Source organism: Microcaecilia unicolor, chromosome 7, assembly GCF_901765095.1.
Source record: "Microcaecilia unicolor chromosome 7, aMicUni1.1, whole genome shotgun sequence".
Taxonomy (NCBI): Eukaryota; Metazoa; Chordata; class Amphibia; order Gymnophiona; family Siphonopidae; genus Microcaecilia; species Microcaecilia unicolor.
In genome coordinates, this window is record NC_044037.1 from 153,247,343 (window position 1) to 153,274,202 (window position 26,860).

The window sequence follows — 26,860 nt, forward strand, 5'->3', positions numbered from 1 at the left end:
TTTATTTTGGATATCCTGGAAACCTGACTGGCAAGGACCGACTTGGAAAACACTGACATAGAAGGTTGTATCTTCTATTCCCGATAACTGTACTAGCTTTATAAGTCACTATAGTTTTTTCTCCCTTCTTATTCTCAACTGAAACAGTGCTATGGAGACATATCATTCTTCAGAATGGAGGCTCCATCACCAGCTCCCTGAACCTCAGCTGTCTGGCCAAGGTGACTGATGGCTTTACCCAAGGACATATCGTCTATGCAGTGCAGACTGTCTTGAATGAGCGACGTATTCAGCAACTCTACAGAAAGCCACTTACAGCTATTGAGTTCATGGGTCCTCTGGCCACTCAAGTTCCTGTGTACAGGGAGGAAGAAGAAGCTTTTAAGGTAAAATAGCTCTCATCTTAGGAAGGATCACCACTCTCCAGGACTTGGGAAAGGGGCATCACATTTCAAAATGTTGTGTGATGGTAATAAAATTCACCTCTTAAGTTATATTATGGCTGTCCAGAAAAAGAAGATCTACAGTAGCAAGCAACATTCAGAGGAATTTTTTCAGACAGAAACCTTTGTATAATAAAACCAAGATACTTACCTGTATCTTGTGTTCTCTATGGACAGCAGGATATAAGCCCTCACAGCACGGGTGACATCACTGATGGAGCTCACATGAGAAAGCTTCTCCAGCTTAGTATATAAGCTTCACTGTGCATGCACATCACTTACCACTTGCCATTGTCATTCAGATCCACCTCAGTCAGTTATTGAGCTTGTGTAGAATACATTTCCATAGAACGGTGGATGGATATGTGAGGACTTGTATCTTGCTTTCTATAGAAAACACCTGCTACAGATAAATAACTTGGTTTTCTCCAAGCACAAGCAGGATAATTAGCCTTCACAGCATAGGATTCCCTATTATAGGCTGCCTTCAACAGTAAAAAAAGGAAAATAACAATATGGCACTGCAAAGAGCAGACACCAACATGTTTTTGGTGACAACTAGCCTTATTTATATTTCTTCTTCATCTCTTCTTTTTATTTTTTGGAAAGCAGTCTAGAACAGAAAGGAAATGAACCTGGGGAGGATGGAGTTGGATTGTAATCCCCAAAGAGATTTCAGAGACATGACTAGTAGTGGGTTCTGAATGTATGAACAATGTGTGAATAGATGTCCGTGTCAAAGCTCTTTAAATTTCTTCCATAGAGACTTTTCTCATGTAGGCTACTGACTAACTTTCGGAGAACAAAATCCCCTTCCTCAGGCCAGGATAGGATATTGTAAAATCACTATACTATACTGTGCTGATCTGATCTGAGGAAGGAGGTTTTGGTCTCTGAAAGCTAAATGTATTAGTCCAATAAAATGGTGGTATTTTATTTTCTGTTTGTGTGGTGTATGCTCAGTCTGGCCTCTTGGGGGTTCAGTTTAATTTTTGTCTAAATAGAAAGTTTGATTACTTATTCTATAGTGGTTTAGGGTTTATCTGTGTTTGTGAAAAAGATACGGCTTTCAGTTGGCATTGACTGTGCAGGATCAACGATCTGTACTATTCTGTCTGGTTACGTTTTACAATAGGCGAATTGATGTTCTAGTGCTCACTGTAGTGTTTAAGATGCTTTCCTTTTCCTATGTGACTCGTAGAAATTACTGCTTATGGTATGGTAAAAATTGTTCTAGAGATCCTGAGTGTTTTGTATTCTCGGTATGCTAGTACTGATTTTGGAGGGGGGTGTTAAAAATGACCGACCCCGGGTGTCACTACCTAGCTACACCACTGCTCCTAAAGTGGAACCTTGCTGATGTAGCTATAATTCGGGTTGCTTAAGTCCAACCAAAAAGAAGAGGGATTTATGGTGATGGGCACATGGCTGCAGGTGCATGCCTGAAGGGGCATACCTAAAAGGACATACCTTTAGAGTCCAGTGAAGACTCAGCAAAGCAAGGTAGAACTGTCAGTAGTGAATTCCTGGCTCATGCATTTGCAGTGAAGTCCTGTGTTTTTTTCCCTTCTCCAGTTATTATGGCAAAGTTGTTGTCTACAGTTAGATGGATCATCATGTCACTGCTGTTTATGGGCTAGCTGTGGCCTCTACTCCTATTAAGTCTCCAGTGAGACCTCATTTAGAGTACTGTGTATAATTCTAGAGACTGCATCTTCAAAAAGATAGAAACAGAATGGTGTCTGTCCAGAGGGTGGCTACTAAAATGGTCAGTGGTATTCATTATAATGTGTGTGGGAACAGATATAAAGACTTCAATATGTATACTTTACTAACTCTATTTAAATAAATCACTGTACTAGTTTTATAACCCTGTTGTTGTATAAGAATGTGTATACTTTGGAAGAAAGGCAAGAGAGAGTAGATATGATAGAGACGTTTTTAATACCTCTGGCTATGATCACTTTCCTATGCTGATATAATGACCCTGCCTCGCATAAACCTAATAAATATAATTTTGGATCCAATGCACAGTCCATCCCACTTATATGCTTTTTCTCCTTTTGCATTTTCATACAAAACAACTTGATCTTGGAACACTCCAGAAGGATACATCTTTTTCAGTCTGTCAGGGGTTAGATACCAGCAAAACAATTTTTTAAAATAATTTTTTTTTACTTACCAATTTTAACCATACAACAATGAATGAAACAAACAAACAATTCCACCAACCTTATTCCAACCTTACTATGAATATAACCTCCCCCTTCCCCCATAGTGATAGGCTCATGAACCTCAACATGTATACGCTGGAATAGAGGCAGGAGAGAGGAGATATGATAGAGATATTTAAATACCTCAGTGGCATTAATGTACAGGAGGCGAGCCTTTTTCAAACAAAGGAAAGCTCTAGAATGAGAGGGCATAGGATGAAGTTAAGAGGAAATAGACTTAAGAAGAATCTAAGAAAATACTCTTTCACTGAAAGGGTGATAGATTTGTGGAATGGCCTCCCGGTGGAGGTCGTGGAGATGAAGGCTGTGTCAGAATTAAAGAAACATGGGACAGGAACATGAGATCCCTTAGGAAAAAGAGGCATTAGTGTTTACTGAGGAAGGGCAGACTGGGTGGGCCATTTGGCCCTTGTCTGCCATCATGTTTCTATGTTTCTATCTCATTACCATGCAGATTGAAAAAAAACATCCCACAAGTCTGCAATAGAAAAATCATTTCTCCTCAAGTAGATGTTGTACCTCCATCTTTCATATGCTTAACACACTCTCCTAAACTCCTCCAAATTTTTATATTTCATGGGCCATTCAGAACACAAAATTCATCATAATCATCACTTAATCTCAGTCAGACAAATCAACTTTCTTCCAACTGCTGGATATTGTCAGCTGTGCTACTGTAGCCACATATTACACAAACTTACTCCATGCATGCTTCATTCCTGAATTAGGACTGTTTAATAAGTCTTCAAATTCTAAATGCTCAAGTTGCTATGTGACTCCACTATTGTCTCATTATCAGGAGGAAAAAGCCTTCAGATGCTCAGTCTTCAATTGCCATATTAGCATGTTTTTAATGAGCGAGCTTCCTCATCAGGCTGTAAAAAAAAAGCCTCCCTGTTTTTTTTAATTTTCAACACTTTTTTAATTATTTTATCCTTTTAACTAAAATTGCATAGGTGTTCAATAAATTTTTTCTTCTTTATGCTTCATTCATTAAACAATATACTATCTTGACGTTAACTATAAACCTGTGTTAACTCATAGTAGAATGAAGTCGACGCTGGGTGTTCATAGATTTGCTCAACAGTGCCACTCTGTTTCACATAATGCTTCCTCAGGAGCAAAGACCAGCTATCATCACTGTTTAGTGTCCTGCAAAGATGTTTGAAATTAGTGAATGTAAGTCCCCTAAGACTAATCAGCTATTTTTAAAGATGAAGATTACCCTGTCAAAAAAGACTTTCCAATCTATGCAGATGTTTAAACCTTGGGGTTCATGGATTGCAACCTATTGATACCACGTTGTTCAACTCTATAATAGCTTGCATCGCCCTGAGACCACCGGGGAGAGAGATGCCAGACTGTGTGTGGGGGGGGGGGGGGCCATACTGGCCCCAAGGGGATGGAAGGGGAGATAAAGGAAACACAAAGATACGTACCCATGGATTTGGGAGGGGGTGAGAAGGATAAAAAAGATGGGACATCACTGGGGGAGGAGATTAGAGAGAGAGATGCCAGACTGCTGGGGAGAGGGAGGGGGAAATGAGAGCTCTGATGGGGAAAAGAGGGGGAGAGAAGCGGACCCTCAGGGGTGGGGGGGAGAGAGAGAGCGAGAGACATGCTAGAATGGGGCAGAGACCGATGGGACGTGTGTGTGTTTGGGGGGGGGGAGATCTTAGGAAACATGCTAGATCCAGAAAGAGAGAGGAGAAGGGGCAGGGGTTGAGGAGAGGGAGAGATGCTTTCCCTGGGGTGGGGGTTGCAGGCGACAGGGTAAAGAAGAGGAAAGAGCTGAACAGAAGGCAGACCATGAAACAGAAGGAAGGATGGGGACACAGAGGACAGATCACGAATATGGGGGGAAGAGGGGAAGTGCTGGACAGAACAGATAGGGACACAGAAGGAATGATGGTGGACATTAAGAGAGGAGAATGGACAGGAGCTACTGAAGGCAGAAGATGGATGGAACTAGGGGTGTGGATGTGAGTGTGGGGGGAGGAGGGGAAAGAGCAGATGGCACCAGGGGTGTGGGGGGAGGGAAGGAGCAGATGGATAGGATTAAGGGATTTGAGTGGGGTGGGTGAAGGAGAAGGAGCAGACGATGGATGGACTAGAGGGTTGTGGGTGGGGGACAGAGAAGGAGCAGAAGATGCATGGGACTAGGGGGTGTGGGGGGAAGGTATACAGAGCAGACGATGACTGGGACTTGGTGACTGGAGAGTGTTGGGGAGCAGAGCAGGGAATTATGGATAGGAGAGATGGCAGGGGAGTTTTCGAGGAACTAATGAATACATGGCAATTTTAAGTATGAACGGGGGTATATGATAGGTTGGGAGAATGAGTGAGGGTGTTAAATGAGGGATAAGAAAAAAGGGTTTGACTGTGTGGAATGGTGAGACATACTGCAAATGACCTGGAAGATGGAGAGAGGATGAGGCATTGAAAGGGGATGGGGGGTACTGGGGAGGGGGTATGGGAGAAAGAGGATGGGTCTCTGAATGGGTTGAGTGAGGGTGGAAATGGGTCTGAAAAGATTTGAAAGAGAGGCAGTAGGACATGGGGTATAGGTTAAGAGATAGAAGAAATGGCCTTGGAGGCAAGGGAAGGAAGGAGAGACAGGGATGGAGCTAGAATGATAGGGTGATGAGATGCAGTGGAGGGTAGATGAGGGCTAAGAGAGTGAATACAGAGCAGGGCTGTGGAATCGGTACACCAAATCTTCAACTCTGACACCTCTATTTTTCTACTGTCCAACTCCAGCTCCAACTCCATAGACCTGCTACAGATGATGGGGGACTAAGGAAGTGGATGAAAGATGGGGGAGGGGTAGGATACTGAGAAAGGAGAGACAGAAGGGGCTTTGGGAGTGCTGGAGGGAATGAAAAGGAGATGGAAAAAGCAGAGAAGGAGATAACATGAAATGAAGACTAAGGACTAGAGGGTGATAAAAAGGGGAGATAAACACGGAATAGAGAAAAATGGGGTGGGGGAAAACATAAAACAAAAGATCAGCACCAGACAGATGTAGAAAAGAAAAGGAAGACAACAAGAGGAGAGAGAAGAAATGGAAAAGCCAACGTGGAGAAGAATTTAGAAGACTGACACATAGAAAGTGGAAGAGACTAGTACCAGCCCAATCAGAAAAATAAAGTGCTCAGACAACAAAGGTAGACAAGAAAAAAATATTTTTATTTAATACTTTTTAAGAATTGAGATGTTCCTGCTTTGTGAAATATATATATATTTTTTAAGTTTTGTATTTTGCTAGTACAGGAGAGAAAAACATTTCTGTTTCTGTCTTACCAGTATTGCCCTGCTTGTAGAGTCTAGCTTTCTTGGGTGGAGGTGGGGGGGGGGGGTGGTGTCTGCATTTCAGCTTTTGTCTGCATGGTTTTTTTTGTGGTCCCCTATATTGTATCAGGTAAGGATCTGTCCATGTTCTGCATATGCAACTGAGGTGAAGTATTCTGCTGGCATGTAGTGTCTGTGTCGGAATGTATAATAGTCCAGCATGTTCCAGTTTCCCAGTAGCAGATATATTGGCGCTCTAGGGCCCAGTGTAATATTTATTGCACTATCAGGTGAATTTTCGAAACAGAAGGGCGCCCATCTTCCGACACAAATCGGGGAGATGGGCGTCCTTCTCGCAAGGTCGCCCAAATTGGCATAATCGAAAGCCGATTTTGGGCGCCCTCAACTGCTTTCCTTTGTGGGGACGACCAAAGTTCACGGGGGCATGTCGGCAGTATAGCGAAGGTGGGACTGGAGCATGCTTAGGAGATGGGCATCCTTGTCCGATAAGGGAAAAAAGAAGGGCGTCCCTGACAAACACTTGGGCGACTTTACTTGGTCCATTTTTTTTTTTTTTGCGACCAAGCATCAAAAAGGTGCGTGAACTGACCAGATGACTACCGGAGGGAATCGGGGATCACCTCCCCTTACTCTCCCAGTGGTCACTAACCCCCTCCCACCCTCAAAAAAATCTTTAAAAATACTTTTTTGCCAGCCTGTATTCCAGCCTCAAATGCCATACTCAGGTCCATTGCAGCAGTATGCAAGTACCTGGATAAGTTGTAGTGAGTGCAGTGTACTTCAGGCAGGCGGACCCAGGCCCCTCCCCCCTACCTGTTACACTTGTGGTTGTAAATGTGAGCCCTCCAAAACCCACCAGAAACCCATTGTACCCACATGTATGTGCCCCCTTTCATCCCTAAGGGCTATGGTAGTGGTGCACCGTTACGGGGAGTGGGGGGGGGGGGGTTGTGGGGCTCAACACGCAAGGTAAGGGAGCTTTGCACCTGGGGCCTTTTCTGAAGTCCACTGCAGTGCCCCCTAGGGTGCCCGGTTGGTGTCCTGTCATGTCAGGGGGACCAGTGCACTACGAATGCTGGCTCCTCCCATGACCAAATGGCTTAGATTTGAGATGGGTGTCCTCGGTTTCCATTATCGCCGAAAACCGAGGACGACTATCTCTAAGGTCAACCTAAATTTCATGATTTGGGCGTCCCCGACCGTATTATCGAAACGAAAGATGGACACCCATCTTGTTTCAATAATACGGGTTGCCCCACCCCTTACGGGGCTGTCCTGCGAGGATGCCCTCATGAAAACTTGGGTTCCCCGTTCGATTATGCCCGTCCTTGAGGTGATAATCACAATTTGAATATTTTTATCTGGTGAATTGTAAGGGAATGAAGCACTTAACCAGCTAAGATAACCACATAAAATACAGTACTATCTTTATGTGTTTCATCCTAGCCAGTTAAGTGCTGAACATGCACTTAACCAGCTATGCTTTATCCAGCTGCGTATGCCTGGACATTCAGTTCCTGTACCTGGAAATGGCCCTGGCACTGAATATCTGGGAATAAAGCCTGCTGAAATGCTCTAGTTCAGTTCTACACCCATTGTTGCATGAGGAAAGCTCCTGTGGATGCAGAATGCATGCTTGCACTTAACACTGTGATAATGTGGAATCAGGGGTCAGTATTTTTTTTATAGCAGAGTTCCTTGCAACATAATTTAACTTAGATAATTTTTGTTGATTATAACAAATGTTGTCAAATTTTTTTTGTGTGTTTATTGCTTGGGAATATATAAATTGCATTCTTTTTTCTTGGGGCAACTGCCTAACTAGTGTTTAATGTGAGGGGAGCTCTTCACCCTCCTTCCTGATCAGAGTTTTCAGGAGGCCTTCTCTTTTGGGTGCTTGGGGGAATGCCACATCATCCCTAGCCTCAAGCAGCAGATTGCTATGAGTTGCCCATGGGGATAAGTGCTGTCAGTGGCGGGGGCCAAGAGAAAAAAAGGTATGCATGGGAGGTAAGTGCTGCCTCTGGAGGAGAAGGACTAGAAAGAATATACTGCCTCTGGGTGGGGGGGGGGGGGGGGGGGGGGGAGGAAAAAGTGCTGCCTGTGGATGGCCCAAGGAAAAATGTTTTGCCTGTTTAGGGTGGGGTTGGAGGGGGTGCTATGTGTTTCTATTCATATGCATGGTATGGGGAAGTATTGGTAAGGAGGAAGGGAGGGAGGGAGAAAGAGCTGGGATTTGAAGAAGGAGAAAATGGGTGGGTGATGGTGTCAGGCCTAGTTAAGAGGAAAGTGAAAGTACACTCTCCCCTTGTTAATTTATGTGAATGTGAGAGGAGGCGTAATGAGAGAAATTTTCCCATGGTGCTGGATCATTACAGTTAAAAATAAAAAAAAAATCTATCTATCTATCAAGATATATCCATTGTTTTGAATGCTGGCTTCATATTCAGTGTTTTAGGCTTATGTGTGTGGGTGTGTGTGTGTTTTGAATAACCTTAATGAATATCTTTGGTACCACACAAAAAGCGAGCAAAAACTCAAAATTTGATTCACACCACTTTAACAAAAAATGCATATATACAATAAATATGCTAATATGCCATGCCCCCCTTCCCCTCTCCAAATCAAACAGTCAAACTATGCCTATGAAGCTGAGGTTTGGTACACCTTATAGAATGAAGGAATGGGAGGAGTAAGAGTATCCAGAACAAAGGAGAGAAAAGTATTATAGGAAGAGACAGTCTCATTGACAGACTCAGATAACATAGTGGCTGAAATTGAGATGAAACAGTGGTGGAGAAAGTGCAGGGGTCAGTAGCCTGAAGATTTCTAAATGCATTGGTGGAGATTGGATGGGACTGGGGGAGGGTGATTAAGTGTGAAAGTTATCAGACGATGGTCAGAAAGGGGAAGGACAGAAGTGAATAAATTGGAGAGTGAGCAGTTGGAGAAGACAAGATCAAGACAATAGCCATTCTAGTTAGTACGGGAAGTGGAGTACATCAGAAGATTGAACGAGGATGTTAAAGCGAGAGTCAATGTGGTCATTAGCATAAATGTTAAAATCCCCAAGAATGAAGGAAGGAGGTGAAGGTTTAATAAATAAGGAAAGCCAGGAGTCAAAAGTAGCAAGAAAGGAAAAAGGGACTTATCAGGGGATTGATAAATAATTGTCACATGGAGAGGTAGTGGAGTGAATAGACAGATGGAGTGGATTTTAATGGAAGAAAAGCAGTAAGAATGAGGTGGAAGAAGAGGTTGAAATCTACAGGAAGATGAGAGTAGCAGCCTGATACCTCCTTCACAGCCAAATGAGCGAGGTGTATGAGGGAAAAGGTAGCCTTCATGAAAAGGGCAGCAACTGAAGCAGAGTTTTCAGGACAAAGTTAAGTCTCAGTTATAGCAACAGATGGAGAGTATGAGAGGTAAAGAGGTCATGGATGTAAGCAAATTTGTTGGAGACAGCACAGACATTTCACAGGGCACATGAGAAAGACCAAGACGAAAGGGAAGGAGAGGAACAAAAATAAGACTGGAGACATTGTGGTGTGACTTGCATAGGTAGGGTGAGTGTTGATTTGGAGGACCAGGATTGGGATTGATATCCTCAGCAGAGAGCAGGAGAAAGGAGCAAGAGAATACGGAGAAGAGTAGGAGAGGTTTGATGACAACGATGGAGATGAGATACACTTAGACAGAAAGCAAATGGTTGAATGAAAGCAAAATAATTTTGAAACTTGAGAGCTGAAAAGAAGGTAGAAGACAAAAGGGATGGTGAGGTGATGAGAGCAGAAAGTGTGCAATATGGGCTTTAGGTATGCAGTGGTTTGAGATGAGGAAAAAGACTGGGAAAAGTCAATACCAAGAAGGGAAAGTATAGTGGAACAATTGGAAATAGGAAAAAGGAAAATAAAAACCTGGTAGGTGTCCGGTGGGAGCACTGAGCAGCAAGAGCCCTGAAAGGATAAGGGTGGGCCTGGGAGACACCCCAGAGAATTCTGGGAGGAATATGCAGATGAGCTGCAAGACTTTCTCAGCACCTGGTAAATGGCTGGAGGCAGGGCTGGGCAGCAGTAGTGGAGGCCCCGAATGGATCAAGGTGGACCTGAGAGTCACCCCAGAAAATGCTGGGAGGAATATGCAGATTATTATTATTATTTGTTGCATTTGTATCCCACATTTTCCCACCTGTTTGCAGGCTTAATGTGGCTTACATTATGCCGTAATGATGATCGCCATTTCCGGGATGAGAAATACAAAGTGGTATTGCATTAAGGTTCATAGTTAATAGAGTAAAGTATAGAGTAAGTTAGACAGTCAAATATCAGGCGTTCATTTCGGCGTGGGGAATAACGTGGTAGTGCGTTAACGTTCATTAGTAACAGAGTCAATGAAAGAGTCAAGTGTAGAGAGTTCGGTTTTGTCTGGTTTTGGTAGAGTTTTGTTGTCTAGTATTTAGGGTGGATCATTGTGGTATGCCTTTTTGAGCAGGTTGGTTTTCAGTAGTTTTCGGAAAATTGTTAGGTCGTGCATTGTTTTTATGGCATTTGGTAGTGCGTTCCATAGCTGCATGCTTATGTAGGAGAAGCTGGATGCATATGTTGATTTATATTTGAGTCCTTTGCAACTGAGGTAGTGGAGATTCAGGAATGTGTGTGCTGACCTTTTTGTGTTCCTGGTTGGTAAGTTTATAAGGTCTGGCATATAGGCTGGGGCCTCTCCGTGGATGATTTTGTGGACCAGGGTGCAAATTCTGAACACAATTCGTTCTTTTAATGGTAGCCAGTGTAGTTTTTCTCTTAGGGGTTTGGCGCTTTCATATTTCGTTTTTCAAAATATGAGTCTGGCTGCAGTGTTTTGGGCAGTTTGGAGTTTCTTAATGATTTGTTCTTTGCATCCAGCATAGATGGCGTTGCAGTAGTCTAGGTGGCTTAGCACCATTGATTGTACCAGGCTGCGGAATATTTCCCTTAGGAAGAAAGGTTTTACTCTTTTGAGTTTCCACATTGAGTGAAACATTTTCTTTGTTGCATTTTTCGCATGGCTTTCTAGTGTGAGACCTGAACATGTATACTCTGGAGGAAAGGAGAAACAGGGGTGATATGATACAGACATTCAAATATTTGAAAGGTATTAAATCCGCAAACTAAAACTAAAACTTTTCTGGAGATGCGAAGGCGGTAGAACAAGAGGACATGAAATGAGATTGAAGGGGGGCAGACTCAAGAAAAATGTCAGGAAGTATTTTTTCACGGAGAGAGTAGTGGATGCTTGGAATGCCCTCCCGCGGGAGGTGGTGGAAATGAAAACGGTAATGGAATTCAAACATGCGTGGGATAAACATAAAGGAATCCTGTTCATAAGAAATGGATCCTAAGGAGCTTAGCCGAGATTGGATGGCAGAGCTGGTGGCGGGAGGCAGGGATGGTGCTGGGCAGACTTACACGGTCTGTGCCAGAGCCGGTGGTGGGAGGCGGGACTGGTGGTTGGGAGGCGGGGATAGTGCTGGGCAGCCTTATACGGTCTGTGCCAGAGCCGGTGGTGGGAGGCGGGGCTTGTGGTTGGGAGGCGGGGATAGTGCTGAGCAGACTTATACGGTCTGTGCCCTGAAAAGGACAGGTTCAAAACAAGGTAAGATATACACAAAAAGTAGCACATATGAGTTTATCTTGTTGGGCAGACTGGATGGACCGTGCAGGTCTTTTTCTGCCGTCATCTACTATGTTACCATGTTACTATTTTGGTCAATTGTAAATCCAAGAATTTTCAAGTTGTCCGAAACAGGAAGGGTGTAATCTGGGGTGTTTATAGTGGTGGGTTTATTCGTGTTATATTGTCATGAATTCTTTGATTGGTTAACTGGAGAATTGAATCATCGACGTGCTTACCTCTCTACCCTCATCTCCCCTTACGTCCCTACCCGTAACCTCCGCTCTCAAGACAAATCCCTCCTTTCAGTACCCTTCTCCATCACCGCCAACTCTAGGCTCCACCCTTTCTGCCTCGCCTCACCCCATGCTTGGAACAAACTCCCTGAGCCCATACGCCAGGCCCCCTCCCTACCCATCTTCAAATCATTGCTCAAAGCCCACCTCTTCAGTGTCGCTTTCGGCACCTAATCACAACACCTCTACTCAGTAAATCTAGACTACCCCAACTTGACATTTCGTCATTTAGATTGTAAGCTCTTCTGAGCAGGGACCGTCCTTAGTTATTAATTTGTACAGCACTGCGTAACCCTAGTAGCGCTCTAGAAATGTTAAGTAGTAGTAGTATTTTAGCAAAGCTTTTGACACGGTTCCCCACAGGAGGCTCTTAAATAAACTAGATGGGCTGAAGATAGGTCCCGAAGTGGTGAACTAGATTAGGAACTGGTTGACGGACAGACGACAGAGGGTGGTGGTAAATGGAGTTCGCTCGGAGGAGGGAAAGGTGAGTAGTGGAGTGCCTCAGGGATCGGTGCTGGGGCCAATTCTGTTCAATATATTTGTGAGTGACATTGCCGAAGGGTTAGAAGGTAAAGTTTGCCTATTTGCGGATGATACTAAGATTTGCAACAGAGTGGACACCCGGGAGGGAGTGGAAAGCATGAAAAAGGATCAGAGGAAGCTAGAAGAATGGTCTAAGGTTTGGCAATTAAAATTCAATGCGAAGAAATGCAAAGTGATGCATTTAGGGAGTAGAAACCCATGAGAGACTTATGTGTTAGGCGGTGAGAGTCTGATAGATACTGAGGGGGAGAGGGATCTTGGGGTGATAGTATCCGAGGATCTGAAGGCGACGAAACAGTGTGACAAGGCGGTGGCTGTAGCGAGAAGGTTGCTAGGCTGTATAGAGAGAGGTGTGATCAGCAGAAGAAAGGAAGTGTTGATGCCCCTGTACAAGTCTTTGGTGAGGCCCCACCTGGAGTATTGTGTTCAATTTTGGAGGCCGTACCTTGCGAAGAATGTTAAAAAAATGGAAGCGGTGCAAAGAAAAGCTACGAGAATGGTATGGGATTTGCGTTCCAAGACATATGAGCAGAGACTTGCTGACCTGAACATGTATACCCTGGAGGAAAGGAGGAATAGGGGTGATATGATACAGACGTTCAAATACTTGAAAGGTATTAATCCGCAAACAAATCTTTTCCAGAGATGGGAAGGCGGTAGAACGAGAGGACATGAAATGAGATTGAAGGGGGGCAGACTCAGGAAAGATGTCAGGAAGTATTTTTTCACAGAGAGGGTGGTGGATGCTTGGAATGCCCTCCCGTGGGAGGTGGTGGAGAGGAAAACGGTAACGGAATTCAAACATGCGTGGGATATGCATAAAGGAATCCTGTGCAGTAGGAATGGATCCTCAGAAGCTTAGCCGAAATTGGGTGGCGGAGCAGGTGGGGGAAGAGAGGTTGGTGGTTGGGAGGCGAGGATAGTTGAGGGCAGACTTATACGGTCTGTGCCAGAGCCAGTGATAGGAGGCGGGACTGGTGGTTGGGAGGTGGGAAATACTGCTGGGCAGACTTGTACGGTCTGTGCCCTGAAAAAGGCAGGTACAAATCAAGGTAAGGTATACACATATGAGTTTATCTTGTTGGGCAGACTGGATGGACCATGCAGGTCTTTTTCTGCCGTCATCTACTATGTTACTATGAGAGCATGAGACACTGTGTTTTTTCTGCATCCGCCCATGAATTCATTATTTGGAGGCTGTGTTTGATTTCATTTGTGATTTCTGTTAGATCATGTTTGAACGGGATGTAGAGTGTGACATCGTCTGCGTAGATGTAAGGATTGAGGCCTTGGTTGGATAGTGATTTGGCTAGCGGTGTCATCATTAGGTTAAAAAGGGTTGGTGAGAGCAGTGATCCTTGGGGTACTCCGCATTCAGGTTTCCATGGTGATGATGTAATCAAATTTGATATTACTTGGTATGTTCTTGCGGTTAGGAAGCCATTGATCCATTTAAGTACACTTCCTCCAATCCCGAAATATTCTAGGATGTTCAATAGTATTTGGTGGCTAACCATGTCGAACGCGCTGGACATGTCGAATTGTAGGAGAAGTACACTATTGCCAGTTGTAATGGTTTGCTTGAATTTGGTTAGGAGGGTGATTAGTATTGTTTCGGTGTTGTGGTTGGATCGAAATCCTGATTGTGATTCATGTGGTATTGAGAATTTGTTTAAGTATTCGGTGAGTTGCTTGGTTACCATACTTTCCATTAGTTTGACTGCCAGAGGGATGGATGCTACCGGGCGGTAGTTGGTTATGTCATTTGCTTTTTTCTTTCAATCTTTAGGAATTGGGGTGAGTAGTATATTTCCTTTATCCTTAGGGAAGAGTCTGTGTTGTAACATGTAGTTTAGGTGTGATGTGAGGTCTGTTATGAAGCGTTGAGGGGCGGATTATATTAGGTTGTTGGGACATATGTCCAGTTTGCAGTGGGATTTGGTGAACCTGTTGATTGCTTGGGTGACGGTTACTTTGGTCAGTAGATCGAAGTTTGTCCAGATTCGGTCTGCTGGGTATTCATCAGGGATTGGGTCCAGGCAGTCAATTAATTTTTCGTGGTCGGTGGTATTAAGTGGTAACGTGAGTCATAGTTTTATGATTTTCTCATTGAAGTAATTAGCAAGGCTGTCTGCTGATGGGGTGTCTGTGTTGGATGTGGTAACCGGTGTTGTGTCTAGTAGTTTGTTCACGAGCTGGAAAAGTTTATGCGTGTCTTTGTAGTCTGGCCCTATTTTGGTTTTGTATTATGACCTTTTGGTTTGTCTTATTGTATATTTGTATTTTCTTTGCATTTGTTTCCATGCATTAAATATGTACTCATCTTTCTTTTTTTTCCATGCTCGCTCAAGTCTCCTAACTTGTGTTTTTAATTTTTTCAATTCTTCGTTAAACCGTGGTATCAAGGTGTGTCTTTGTGAGGTTCTTGTTTATAGTGGTGCAATTTTGTCTAATGTGCTCCTGCATCTGTTGACCCAGTTTAGGAGGTAGTGTTTGGAGACTGTTTGTGCTGTTCATTTGTTCTTGTAGATCTGTTGCCAGAATGTTACAGGGTCGATTTGGCCTCTCGTGGTGTAGGTTGTGCATTCTTGCTTGTGGTATGAGCCTTTTTTTCACCATCGTAGGGCTAGGTTTAGTTTGCGGTGGTCTGACCATGGTATGTCTGTCCATTTTGTGTCTCTTAGTATTAGGTTTGCGTCTGAGGATAGTTTGTGTGTGATGAGGTCGAGTGTGTGTCCTTTTGCATGGGTTGCTTGCATGTTAGGCCAGTTGAGATCCCATAGTTGGAGGAAATCCTTGCATTCACGAGTATTGGTTGCGTTAGGGTCATCTAAGTGTAGGTTTATGTCCCCTATTATAAGTAGATTAGAGTTAGATACACAGGTATTCGATATGAAATCCATGAAGTGTGGTTGGCATTCTTGCCAGTTACCTGGTGGTCTGTAAAATAAGACAACGTTTAGGTGGTCGAGCAAGGTAGTGCATTGGATTCTAACTGAGGCGATTTCAAGTTGTGGTGTTATAGACTCGGCTGTTGTTACAGTGAAGTGGGATCTATAGATTAGTACTAAGCCTCCTCCTCTTTTTCCTTTTCTTGTCCAGTGAGTGGTTTTGTAGCCTGGGGGGCATAGATTGAAAATTATGGGGTCTTTAGGATCGTGGATCCAGGTTTCACTGATGATTAGTAGATTGAGGTTGTCTTCTGTGATCCAGTCTGTTATTATTGTTGTTTTGTTGACTGCTGATCTGGCGTTTATGTATCCCACTAGAATTGTTTGGTAGGGGTCTGTTGGGTTAATGGGCTGCAAGACCTCTTCAGCACTTGGAAGGTGGCCGGAGGGAGCGCTGAGCAGCAGGAGCAGAGGCTCTGAGTGGATTGGGTTCGACCTCTAAGGTTATTGCAAAGATTGAACATACTAATCTGTATTTGGACTTTATATCAATCTCTGATTTTTAATATGTAATAATAAGGGCATCAAATCATGTCTATCTATTTTAAGACAAGAGATTGATATCTAAGACAAGAGTCTGAATTTAGGGATTGTTCCCAAGCCCTGGACATATGCGGTGGTTAGACCAATACTAAAAGATTTGAAGGGAGATAGGCTTAAAACTTTAAATTATAGACCCAGCTAAAATTGTTTAATAATTACTTTTGGAAAAACTAGTAAGGTTTGTAGAATCTGCACACATTTTACACCCCTGACAGGGAGGATTTAGAGAGGGCCATAGTACAGAGACCCTAATTGCAGCAATGCTAAATGAAGTTTATGAGCACTTAGATAATGGCCATATTGTGCTGGTAGTATCTTTGGATCTATCACCAGCGTTCGATTTGATAGATCATTAACTATTATTACAACGGTTGTGAGAGGTTGGTATTGCAAGGGTAGTTCTAGAGTGGTTTGGCTCATTTTTCAGCAAAAGAACATTTCAAATAACCTGAAATTCTCAGTTCTCCTCTAATTTTACTATTGACTGTGGAGTTCCACAGGGCTCTACACTGTCCCCCATGTTATTTAATATATTTTTAAGCCCCCTTATGACATTGATACAAAGTATGGATTTCAGTGCATTCTGTTACACAGGTGATATTTTAATTTTAGTTCATATAGATCCATACACTTTGGATATTTCAAGAGTGTAAAATGCTCTCGAAGCTGTATCTGATTGGTTGTTTCAACACCATTTAGTTTTAAACATTCAAAAAAACAAAGTCTATTAGATTATGGGGCACTGGGATAGGCCCGCGATTACACCCATTTTATTTGGTAATCCCATACAACCGGTGGAATGCTTTCATTACTTGGGCGTGCTTATTGATTCAAGATTAACATTTTAAGACCAGGTCAACAAGGTGGTGAAAGAGGGTTTTGTAATTCTGAGAAGATTGTGATCTATAAAATACATGTTTGACGAAGAAGCAATATATATTTTATTACGCGCTTTGTTAATGTCAAGGCTAGATTATGCTAATGTGATTAGTGTAACCATTTGAAGAGATTGCAAACCCTTCAAAATGCTGCAATTAAGTTCTTGGGAATAAAAAGAACTATGATCATGTATTTATAATGTTTTTTATATATACTTTGCAATTTAGTCAGCATACTGATTCATTTCCAGCTGTTGAATACAGTCCCCTGGATTCTAAGGAGGTCATACAAATTTGGGTGCAATCCTGAGTTGTATGTGCAACTAAATAATTTTATGAGCTGTTAACACTCAATAATTGGCTACTAAGAATCAATTAATGGTGTTAATTGACACTAATTTGGAGTTGCATTTGCAACTGCTTTTGTGTGATTCTATAAAGAACCGTTCCTAAATTCTGTTGCGTGCAACCTAAAAGGAGGTGTGGCCAATGGGAGGGACATTGTCATTCCCAAAGGTTAAATATCACTATCCCAAAGTGACTATAGGCCATACAACATAAGATATAATATATTCTGATGTATTTAACATTGCAAAGTATAAGTTGACCTTGTTCAATCTTGCCTGGATTGTTTTTTCTTGTATGTTTACAACCTTGTATGTGTTTACTTATGCTATATAGTTGATGTCTTTTTATAATTTTTTTAATTTAAATTTTTGTAAGTTGGATTTCATTTTCATTTGTATTTTGTCCCTATTTTTTTAAAGAGTGCTTCTACTCACCCTGATTCAGGTGTTTGCTGAAATATGGGCATGTTGAGATTTTAGTATATCTTTTAGGGGTCCTTTTACTAAGCTGTGGTGGTAAAAAGTGGCCTATGATAGTGTGGGCATGTGTTTTTGGCGTGCGCTGGGCCATTTTTACCATGGCTGGGGAAAAGGTTTTTTTCAATGGGGGCAGTAAATGACCGTGCACTAGAATTAAAAGTAGCATGCAGCTATTTACTGCCTGAGCCCTTAACGCCACCCATTGACGGACCGGTAAAGGCTCATGCGCCAAATGCATGGTACTCATGCATCACGTGCCAATGTAGTCGCACTGCCAGTTACCACTGGGAATGCCCCCATGGTAGAAATAGTCAAATACTTTCTACCGCAAGAAACAGTGCGCACCAACTTTGACATTACCACTGGGTGGGCACATTATCCAGGTGGTTGTGTCAATTTGCAGCTCGCTACACATGTGGTAGCCCTAACACTATTTTGTAAAAGGGCATTTTAATTTCTTATATACTGCTTGGCTCTTATTAAATTTTAAATTTTATAGAGTAGTGATAGGACTCCCTTTCCATGTTTCTTCTGTTCTTGTGTATGTGTTCCTGGCCTGTCATATTTGGATGATTTCTAATCATATACAGGAAATTCCATACATATGAAAGTATCACAGGAAAAAAATAGATATAGGTTCCAAAATCAAGCTGTTATATGAAATAATGGTTTTATTATTTCAAATAATTAAGGGCCCCATTTACAAAATCTGTGGCAAAATATTTTTGGGGCTTACTGCCGCTTTGTAAAAGGACCCCTAAGTTATATGAAATTATAGGACATTCTAGTTTCATGGACCTTGGGCAATATATGGTCAGAATATCCAAGAACACTTATTCAAAATAAGGGCTTTTTTTATTGAAATCTCTTTAGATCTATCAAACTGGAGAAATTTTTGAATATCTTGTTTATCTCACTTGTGGGATCAAAAGGAAGCGTTTTAGAGAAGGACTGATCATTAAGTTGATGATTTAGCACTTCAATATCTTTATCACATCAGAAAAGAACCACAGCATCTGCGTTACAGGCAGGCTTAACAGTACAATATATATTTTGATGGATAGACTTCAAAGTTATGTTATCATTCTTAGGTTGAAGAATGATTTCTTAGTGCCACCCTATACCATAGTAATATCCTGAATTACCAACCATTGCCAAGTATCAATAAGGGAATCCATGGCACCTGGAGTCTACCATGTAGATTTATTCTTAATAAAAATGTAATAACAATCTAGTGACCACTCTTTTACAGTTTTCATACACTTTATTATAATCCTCACCAAAATATTATAAAAATCTAATATTTTTTAATTTTTATGGGTTTCTTGCATCCTTCCATTCAACCACTATCATTCTACGACTGCATCCTCTCTTCTCATTCAATTACTCATTTCATACATAAGATCCTAGGGAATCGCAGAATACAAAAAATTCAATAATCCCTTATGTTTTCAGGATATAATTATAATTTATCTCAAATGCAACCTTTTCTCTGTGCTGTATAGGAAGTTCTCCTTTTCTCTGTAATATTCCTTTCAAACAGGTTCTATATCCTCCGATACGGAATAGTTATTCCAAACTGATAACTTTCTGGTCAGATTTTCCCAAAGTACTTATAAGTTGTTTAATATAGTTCTTTTGACCATCCAATGACTTATTGGTCAGATTTTCCAAAATACTTATAGGTTGTTGAATATAGTCCTTCCAACCTAGTTTCACGCTCCTCCCTCGGTATCTCAATGAAATCTTCTCATAAGATGGCGACGGTTTGACTAGCGTCAACGGATGCGTTCCGATTAGTACTCTAGCTGACCCTCGAAAGAGCGCCTTACCTGTTGCTCAGATGGGTAAGAGACGAGGAAAAGTCAGGGAAATTCCCTTTATCCCAGGTGATAAACCCCAGCTCCGACAGCCAACGCTCGAGTGATTCGGAGTGGCGTCCGGTTCAGCGATGACCTCTATCCCCGCTGCTGGAGTCAGCATATCGGAGCTGACCGACAGTGTCGATGGGGCTTCCTTCAGCCCTGTCCTATGTACAGCACCCCCTCAACCAGGAAGAGAGAGCTCCGAGACGAGTCCTGTTGCTTCAATCCAGATAGGAGAAGGGAGCATTCAGAGAGGGAACTTGCTCGAAGCCAGAACAGCAGCTGCAACTTTGAGTTTACCAGAGGAAAGTTCTACTCCCATTGTGATTGCTACAACTGTGAGTATCCTGGAACAAGTTGTTAAAGCACCTCCATTGGTTTTTGAGGGGAAATTTGAAAAAAACAGCTGTGACATTAGAGTCACTTTGCGATCTGAATTCCACAACTCTCTCTGCTTTACAAACTATGATATCAAAGAATTCTGAAGATATCAAGGTTATGGCTGGGACTGCATTAAAACAGTTACAAATTAATGATGTCCATGCCGCAGAAGTAAAACACCTGCCTGAGAAATTTGCCAAAATGGAACTAGTGGAACAATCGTTGATTAAAGAGAGGAACTTTGCTTCTAAATGCATGGAGTATTTGGAGAATCAATCGAAGAGACTTAACCTATGTATTATTAATTTTCCTAAATCTCCATTGGAGTCTCCTGTACAAATGGTTAAGAAATATTTAGTGGAAATCCTAGGAATGCCTGACAATTCATTGCCACCAATTACAAGAGCATATTATCTACAAATTACTGGGAAAAGTCCAGAAATTTGAACCCTCAAGGTGCTATGAATTTGACTGCGTTCCTGGAATCATCCCTTGAGGTTGTCACACAAAGAACTACTTTGTTAGTGACATTTGCTTTGGAGTTAGATAGAGATGCAGTACTCAGGCTGGCCTTGAGACATCTGAATTCTATATTTTTGGGTTCAAAAGTAAGGGTTTTCCCAGATTTATCCAGGGAAACCCCCAAAAAACGTAAATTATTTCTTTCACTGCGTCCTAGGGTAGTGGCCCTGGGTGCAAATTTTCAGTTGAAATTTCCTTGTGTTTGCAGGATACTGCATCAAACAAAACAAATCCAGTTTTTTGAACCCAAACACCTTGAGGATTTTCTAAAAAACAAGGAGGGTATAATTGTGAACATTTAGTCCTGAATGTTACACTGTATAGTAGCTTGGAGTAAGTCAACAGAACAAGACGCAGTCTCTGGTTTAAATATTTGAGATTAAGCTTTGTTGTATTACATAGTAACATAGTAGATGACGGCAGAAAAAGACCTGCACGGTCCATCCAGTCTGCCCAACAAGATAAACTCATATGTGCTAGTTTTTTGTGTATACCTTACCTTAATTTGTACCTGTCTTTTTCAGGGCACAGACCGTATAAGTCCGCCCAGTACTATCCCCGCCTCCCAACCACCAGCCCCGCCTCCCACCACCGGCTCTGGCACAGACCGTATAAGTCTACCCAGCACTTTCCCCGCCTCCCAACCACCAGCCCTGGCACTGGCCGTATAAGTCTGCCCAGCACTAGCCCCGCCTCCCAACCGTCTCTGCCACCCATTCAAGGCTAAGCTCCTGAGGATCCCTTCCTTCTGAACAGGATTCCTTTATGTTTATCCCACGTATGTTTGAATTCCGTTACCGTTTTCATCTCCACCACCTCCCGCGGGAGGGCATTCCAAGCATCCACCACCCTCTCCGTGAAAAAATACTTCCTGACATTTTTCTTAAGTCTGCCCCCCTTCAATCTCATTTCATGCCCTCTCGTTCTACCGCCTTCCCATCTCCGGAAAAGGTTAGTTTGCGGATTAATACCTTTCAAATATTTGAACGTCTGTATCATATCACCCCTGTTTCTCCTTTCCTCCAGGGTATACATGTCCAGGTCAGCAAGTCTCTCCTCATACGTCTTGTAACGTAAATCCCATACCATCCTCGTAGCTTTTCTTTGCACCGCTTCAATTCTTTTTACATCCTTAGCAAGATACGGCCTCCAAAACTGAACACAATACTCCAGGTGGGGCCTCACCAACGACTTGTAGAGGGGCATCAACACCTCTTTTCTTCTGCTGGTCACGCCTCTCCCTATACAGCCTAGCAACCTTCTCACTACGGCCACCGCCTTGTCACACTGTTTCGTCGCCTTCAGATCCTCAGATACTATCACCCCAAGCTTATATTTATTTCCTTTTCTTGGATCACTTTTCCTATATTTTATGGTCGATATAGTTTGATAATTTCTTTTTGATTCATTACTTTTCATGATGAAGACTTTGCATGTATTGTGTATTTTATTCAAGTTTGATTGACTATTGTAAAGATAAAAATCTTAAAATTAAAAAGTTAAAAAAAAAAAATCTTCTCATATCAACGTCCTGAGTTCCAACTTTACTTCCATTGGAAAATATAGATGAACAGCACCTTATTACTATAATTCCTATGCAATCGATGCGTTTCACCAGTGGCGTCTTCAGGGGTTTGACTATAAGACACAAAACCATATATGTATCCTATACCACAATTTACTCTTCAAGCACTTAATTTTTTCTAATCAAACTGGTATATAACAATACCTTTCTTTCACAGACCGGCTGCTTGCACAGGATTGATCTTCCACAGGAGTCCCGGACTAATGACGCTGCTGCTAAAAGACGCCAGTGCATGCGCTCTCTTTAAATACGGTGGAAACATTATGCAGCCAACCAGTGTCAAGAACTCATATCCCCGCCCATTCCACTTCCTTGTTGAGGCCAGTTGGCGTTGCCATGCCCCATTCATAAATCAATCTTTGTTCTTTAAGCATCATTTTCTGCAAAATATTTCCCCCATTGGCCACCTCAAATTGTATTAGAACCACAAACCGAAGCTCAGTAGTTACAGCATGGTTCAGGGTCAACCAGTGCTCCACTAACGGAGTATCCATTTTAGGCAGCCTGATATTGCTAAGATGTTGGGCCAGACGAAGTTTTACTTTTTTAACAGTCTGCCCGATGGAATGGAAGGATGCAAGAAAACCATAAAAATTTAAGAATATTAGATTTTTATAATATTTTGGTGAGGATTATAATAAAGTGTATGAAAATTGTAAAAGAGTGGTCACTAGATTATTATTTAATTCAGAAATTGTGACTAAAATGAAATAAGGGGTGCTCATATAAAGGGAGTAATAAAAATGTAAGGGATATCCACAGAATGTCATGTAAAATATAGCTGAATATGTAATAATCAAATATATTTCAGAAAATCAATTCTAAAACATAAGAGATTATGTGGAGTTCTTAAACCCTTTCTCGAGAGTCTTCACTTGAAAGCTAGATAGCTGTTTTCCAGTTAGATTTATGACTGCTGATCCTACATTTGGGTTCTAGTAACAGGATGATCCCCTCAGTCCACCTGTGAGCATCCTCTGTTTTTATATGAAGGCAATTCTGTGTCTCTGTCTAAAGGGTTTATTTTTCAGTTTTTAATTCAAAAGGCAAGTAATACAATCTAAAATACAAATCCATATCTTTGTGCAGATTTCTTATTGGGTTTTAACTAGGTATAAATAGAATCTTTACTATAATCATGTTCAGCCATCTTGAATTTTTTTTTTTAGTTCATATATCTCAGTGATCTTTTCAAATTCAGTCATTTGAAAATAAAAAAAAGTCTCAGACTCCTATTTCAGATTCTAACTTGTCATCAATATGCAAATGTAGCACATTGATATTGAGGGCAGACGGTCTGCAAACTATGTCATTCTCTCCCTTTTGCACATTGATATTGGTCTCAGAAATCTATATATTTAGTAATAGTAGCCTAATGGGTAGAACAGTGGGTGGAAAACCTGGGGAGCCTGGTCGAAATCTTACTGTGGCTGCTTGTGACATCAGGCAGGTTACTCCATTGCCTCAGACACAAATGTAGGAGCAATTCTTCAACATGGAACTTCTAGTTGGGCACACTAAGGGATAAATTCAAGAAAGATTGCTTAAAGTTAGGTGCCAAACATTTGGGCACTAAGCATCAATTCTTTAATGGCAGTTTCACATAGAACTGCCATTATAAAATACTAGTGCAAGTCAGCATTTATACGCTTAACTTTAGGAGTGAGCACTTTCACCAATCCAAAGTCATAACTGCATATATTCTATAATATATGTAAGCAAGTCCTGGGCATGCCTCTGAGTCCACCTATTCCCCTTCCTAGTCCGCCCCCACCCCGTAATTGCTTGTTATGGATTTTGCATGCACATTTTATAGAATACCAACTAAGTTTAACCACATGCATAATTGCTAATTGGTGCCAATTAACATTACATAGTGCCAATTTTTGCTCGTTAACATCTATTATCAGCTCATTATTATGTTACATTCCATGTGCAACTAACCTAATAACTTGTGCATGCAACTTTGCACACTAAGCTTTCAGTTGGGTATGCAAGTTAGAGGCCAATTCTTTAATAGCATCTGTTGCACTAGAATACTAGCATAAACTGAATTGGCACTTCTAAAGTTAGGCATATCTAAATGAAAGAGCAACCATGTAATATTCAAAACATAGCATTCTAGAAATTGTGTGCAGATGTAGAAGATATACTCACACCCCTCCCATGTGAACGCCTCCCTGGTTGGCGTTATAACACATGCTCAATTATTGAATTGCCTTTCACAATTGTGAGCCCACTAGGGAAGTGAAAATACTTACTCTTCATGAATGTAACTCACCTTGGAAAAAAGTCATGACCTAAATTCTTTTTTATTTTGTTTGATCAAAATAAAATTCCATTTTCCCAGACAGCCTTCAACTCCTGCATGCAAGTTTGAGAGTTTTTGTCATTTGAAATCCTCTTGTAATTCTCTTATACTGACAATGATCTGTACAAAACTATTTGTTAAATTTAACAATATCAGACCAGCTAAGCGTACACTGAATTAAATGCCAGCTGGTAAATAAAGGCTAACTCTTCAACAGTTTATTTAAGTGCTCATTGGAATAATTAAATACTTCATTGCACAAAACATGGGGTATGATTGCTTCAGAATAAGATGGAACACAACCCAACAAAGGTAATAAACATTAACCATGCAAGAATCATAAAACAAGAGTAGCATTGAACTATCTTAATAATATAATTATATATGGTATATGAAATTTCCATCTATTTGTTCTTTGGACTTGTCTTTTTAACCAATCATAAATATGATGAACAACTTTCTTACTGCAGTGGTTTGATTAAGGAATGCCTCGATCAACTGAATAATTGGATGTTGAGCTTTATGAGACATAATATATGCTTTAAAATGTTCAGCTAATGTAACATAAATAATTTGGGAGCTAAATTATTGATTTAATTGTATTCTATTTTATTCTAGGCATGGTATGCCAAAACACCTCTGGGAAAAAAAAGAGACCATGTCTTAAAGGGAGAGGAGCAAGACAACCAGAAAGGAAAAGGCAAAGGAAAAGAAAAGGATAAAGGCAAAGTGAAGGCAAAAAGGAAAGAGAAAGGGAAAAGGGGAAAAAAGAAGAAAACATAATCTCTTCCCTCAGCTCTCTCCTTGAAAACCACAGCACAGCAAAATAGAAAATTCTCTAGAGCAATTGTGAAAAATACTGAACATAAGTAAAATGTAGAAAAAGAAACAAAACCCATGTGGAGCGAAGCCTAAGAATGAGCAGACTTCTAACTCTACCGAGGTTGAGTTATCAGAGTTATCAGACCTTGAATAGTGTGACATTACAGTGTTCCAGCAAAGCCAGTAGCTAATGACCACTGAAACATATCGAACATTCCTTAGAACTGTATACGCTTCGCTTGGTTTCCTTCAATATATGAACCACTGACTGTACTGTTTCTTCTGCAAAAGGAAGAGAGGCCTGGAGTGTTCTCCATTGTCATCTCTGTGATTCTATAATATATCAGAACATTACCAAGGCTTTTTTTTAAGATGCTTTATACTTAATGAATTAAGTAATTGCTAATAAAACGCCTATAGCTAAGTACATAGTACTGTAATCATTGGTTTGAAGCCATACTTCCTTTCATGATAGTATTTTAGCACAGCTGTCCTGAATATTCCAGTACTTCTTATTTTGTTTACTGCTATTGTGTTTTCCAAAAATTGTTAACTCTGAATTTTGAACAGGCTAGCCTTTGTATTATTCTATTATTCAGTGTATGAAAGAAAATATGTGGGGGGTGGGGTGGCGGGGGAAGGTGGAGAATGAAACTTTAAAGACGATATTTTTCAAAAACTGATATTACCAAGCCTTTTCTACTTTCTGATGCTTCCTCATTCCCAAAGAACCATCCTGGGAACTGCATTTTCCTGCAATTACTTTTTATTGGAAAAATTAATATAGTCTGACTGATATTCTGTGCTGTTTAACTGGCCACGAAGAGCTCTTGGCCAGTTAAATAGCACTTAACTGGCTAAGTGCTATTCAATGCAAGGTAGCTGGTTATCGCCACTGAATATTAGCGCATATGACCTTATTCTATAAAGGATTTGCTCCTAAATTTACACTCCTAAATTTATGCTCCTAAATTGTGAGTGTAATCTATTTTGGAGCATAGATTAGGCTCGTAATTTAGGAGCCTACATTTTAGGAGCATAAACCTTATAGGATAAGGCCCATAGTGGCTAACCGACTATATCGCACGATATAACCAACTAGCCATGAATATTTATGGGGGATCTAGTCACATCCTAATTAGATGATTTCACTTGTGTGTCAATAATGGGACAAGGAAAATCTTACCAGAGGAATACCTATACATCCATCTGTGATTTAGTAGCTGAGGAGGGGGCCATGTACATCCTTATTGATATGGCATGGGAGATGGCAAGTAACAGAGAATACCCCTTGGTTTAGTAACTGACCTGCTGATATGTAAATGAGACATGTAGATAGGTATTTACTCCCAAACTGTATAACATATGTATATTGTAATAAAATGTCAGGTCATATGTACATGAAAGCAAATTCTAACTGTATAGATAATATATGGCAACTTAATAAAATATCTGCTATGTTACTCTGTTGTGAAAATAGTGCATGGGGGTGGGTGGTTCAGCAGCAGTTGTTACTGCTGATTGAGGGAGTGGGGGTCTCGGAGAGTGGGTGGCAGTGCTGGGATGGTGGAGGTGAGATACATATATATATTATACTGCGGGGATCTACTCCACACGCAGTCAACATGAACATCAACAACCTACTCATGATAATCTACTTCCTCCCCCTAATCCACCACGCATGGACCACTCCCA

At 41.3% G+C, this 26,860-nt stretch overlaps 1 protein-coding gene across 1 annotated transcript in view; it reads left to right on the top strand.

Moving 5' to 3' along the window:
• IQCA1 (IQ motif containing with AAA domain 1) overlaps positions 1–26,131 on the top strand; it is an 827,164-nt gene extending 801,033 nt beyond the window's left edge. Inside the window, exons 18-19 of the mRNA XM_030209164.1 lie at positions 148–386; positions 24,962–26,131. Coding sequence (XP_030065024.1) covers positions 148–386; positions 24,962–25,126 — 404 coding nt within the window. The 3' untranslated portion in view covers positions 25,127–26,131. The remainder of the gene's footprint in view (positions 1–147; positions 387–24,961) is intronic.
• The last annotated feature ends 729 nt before the right edge of the window (positions 26,132–26,860 follow it).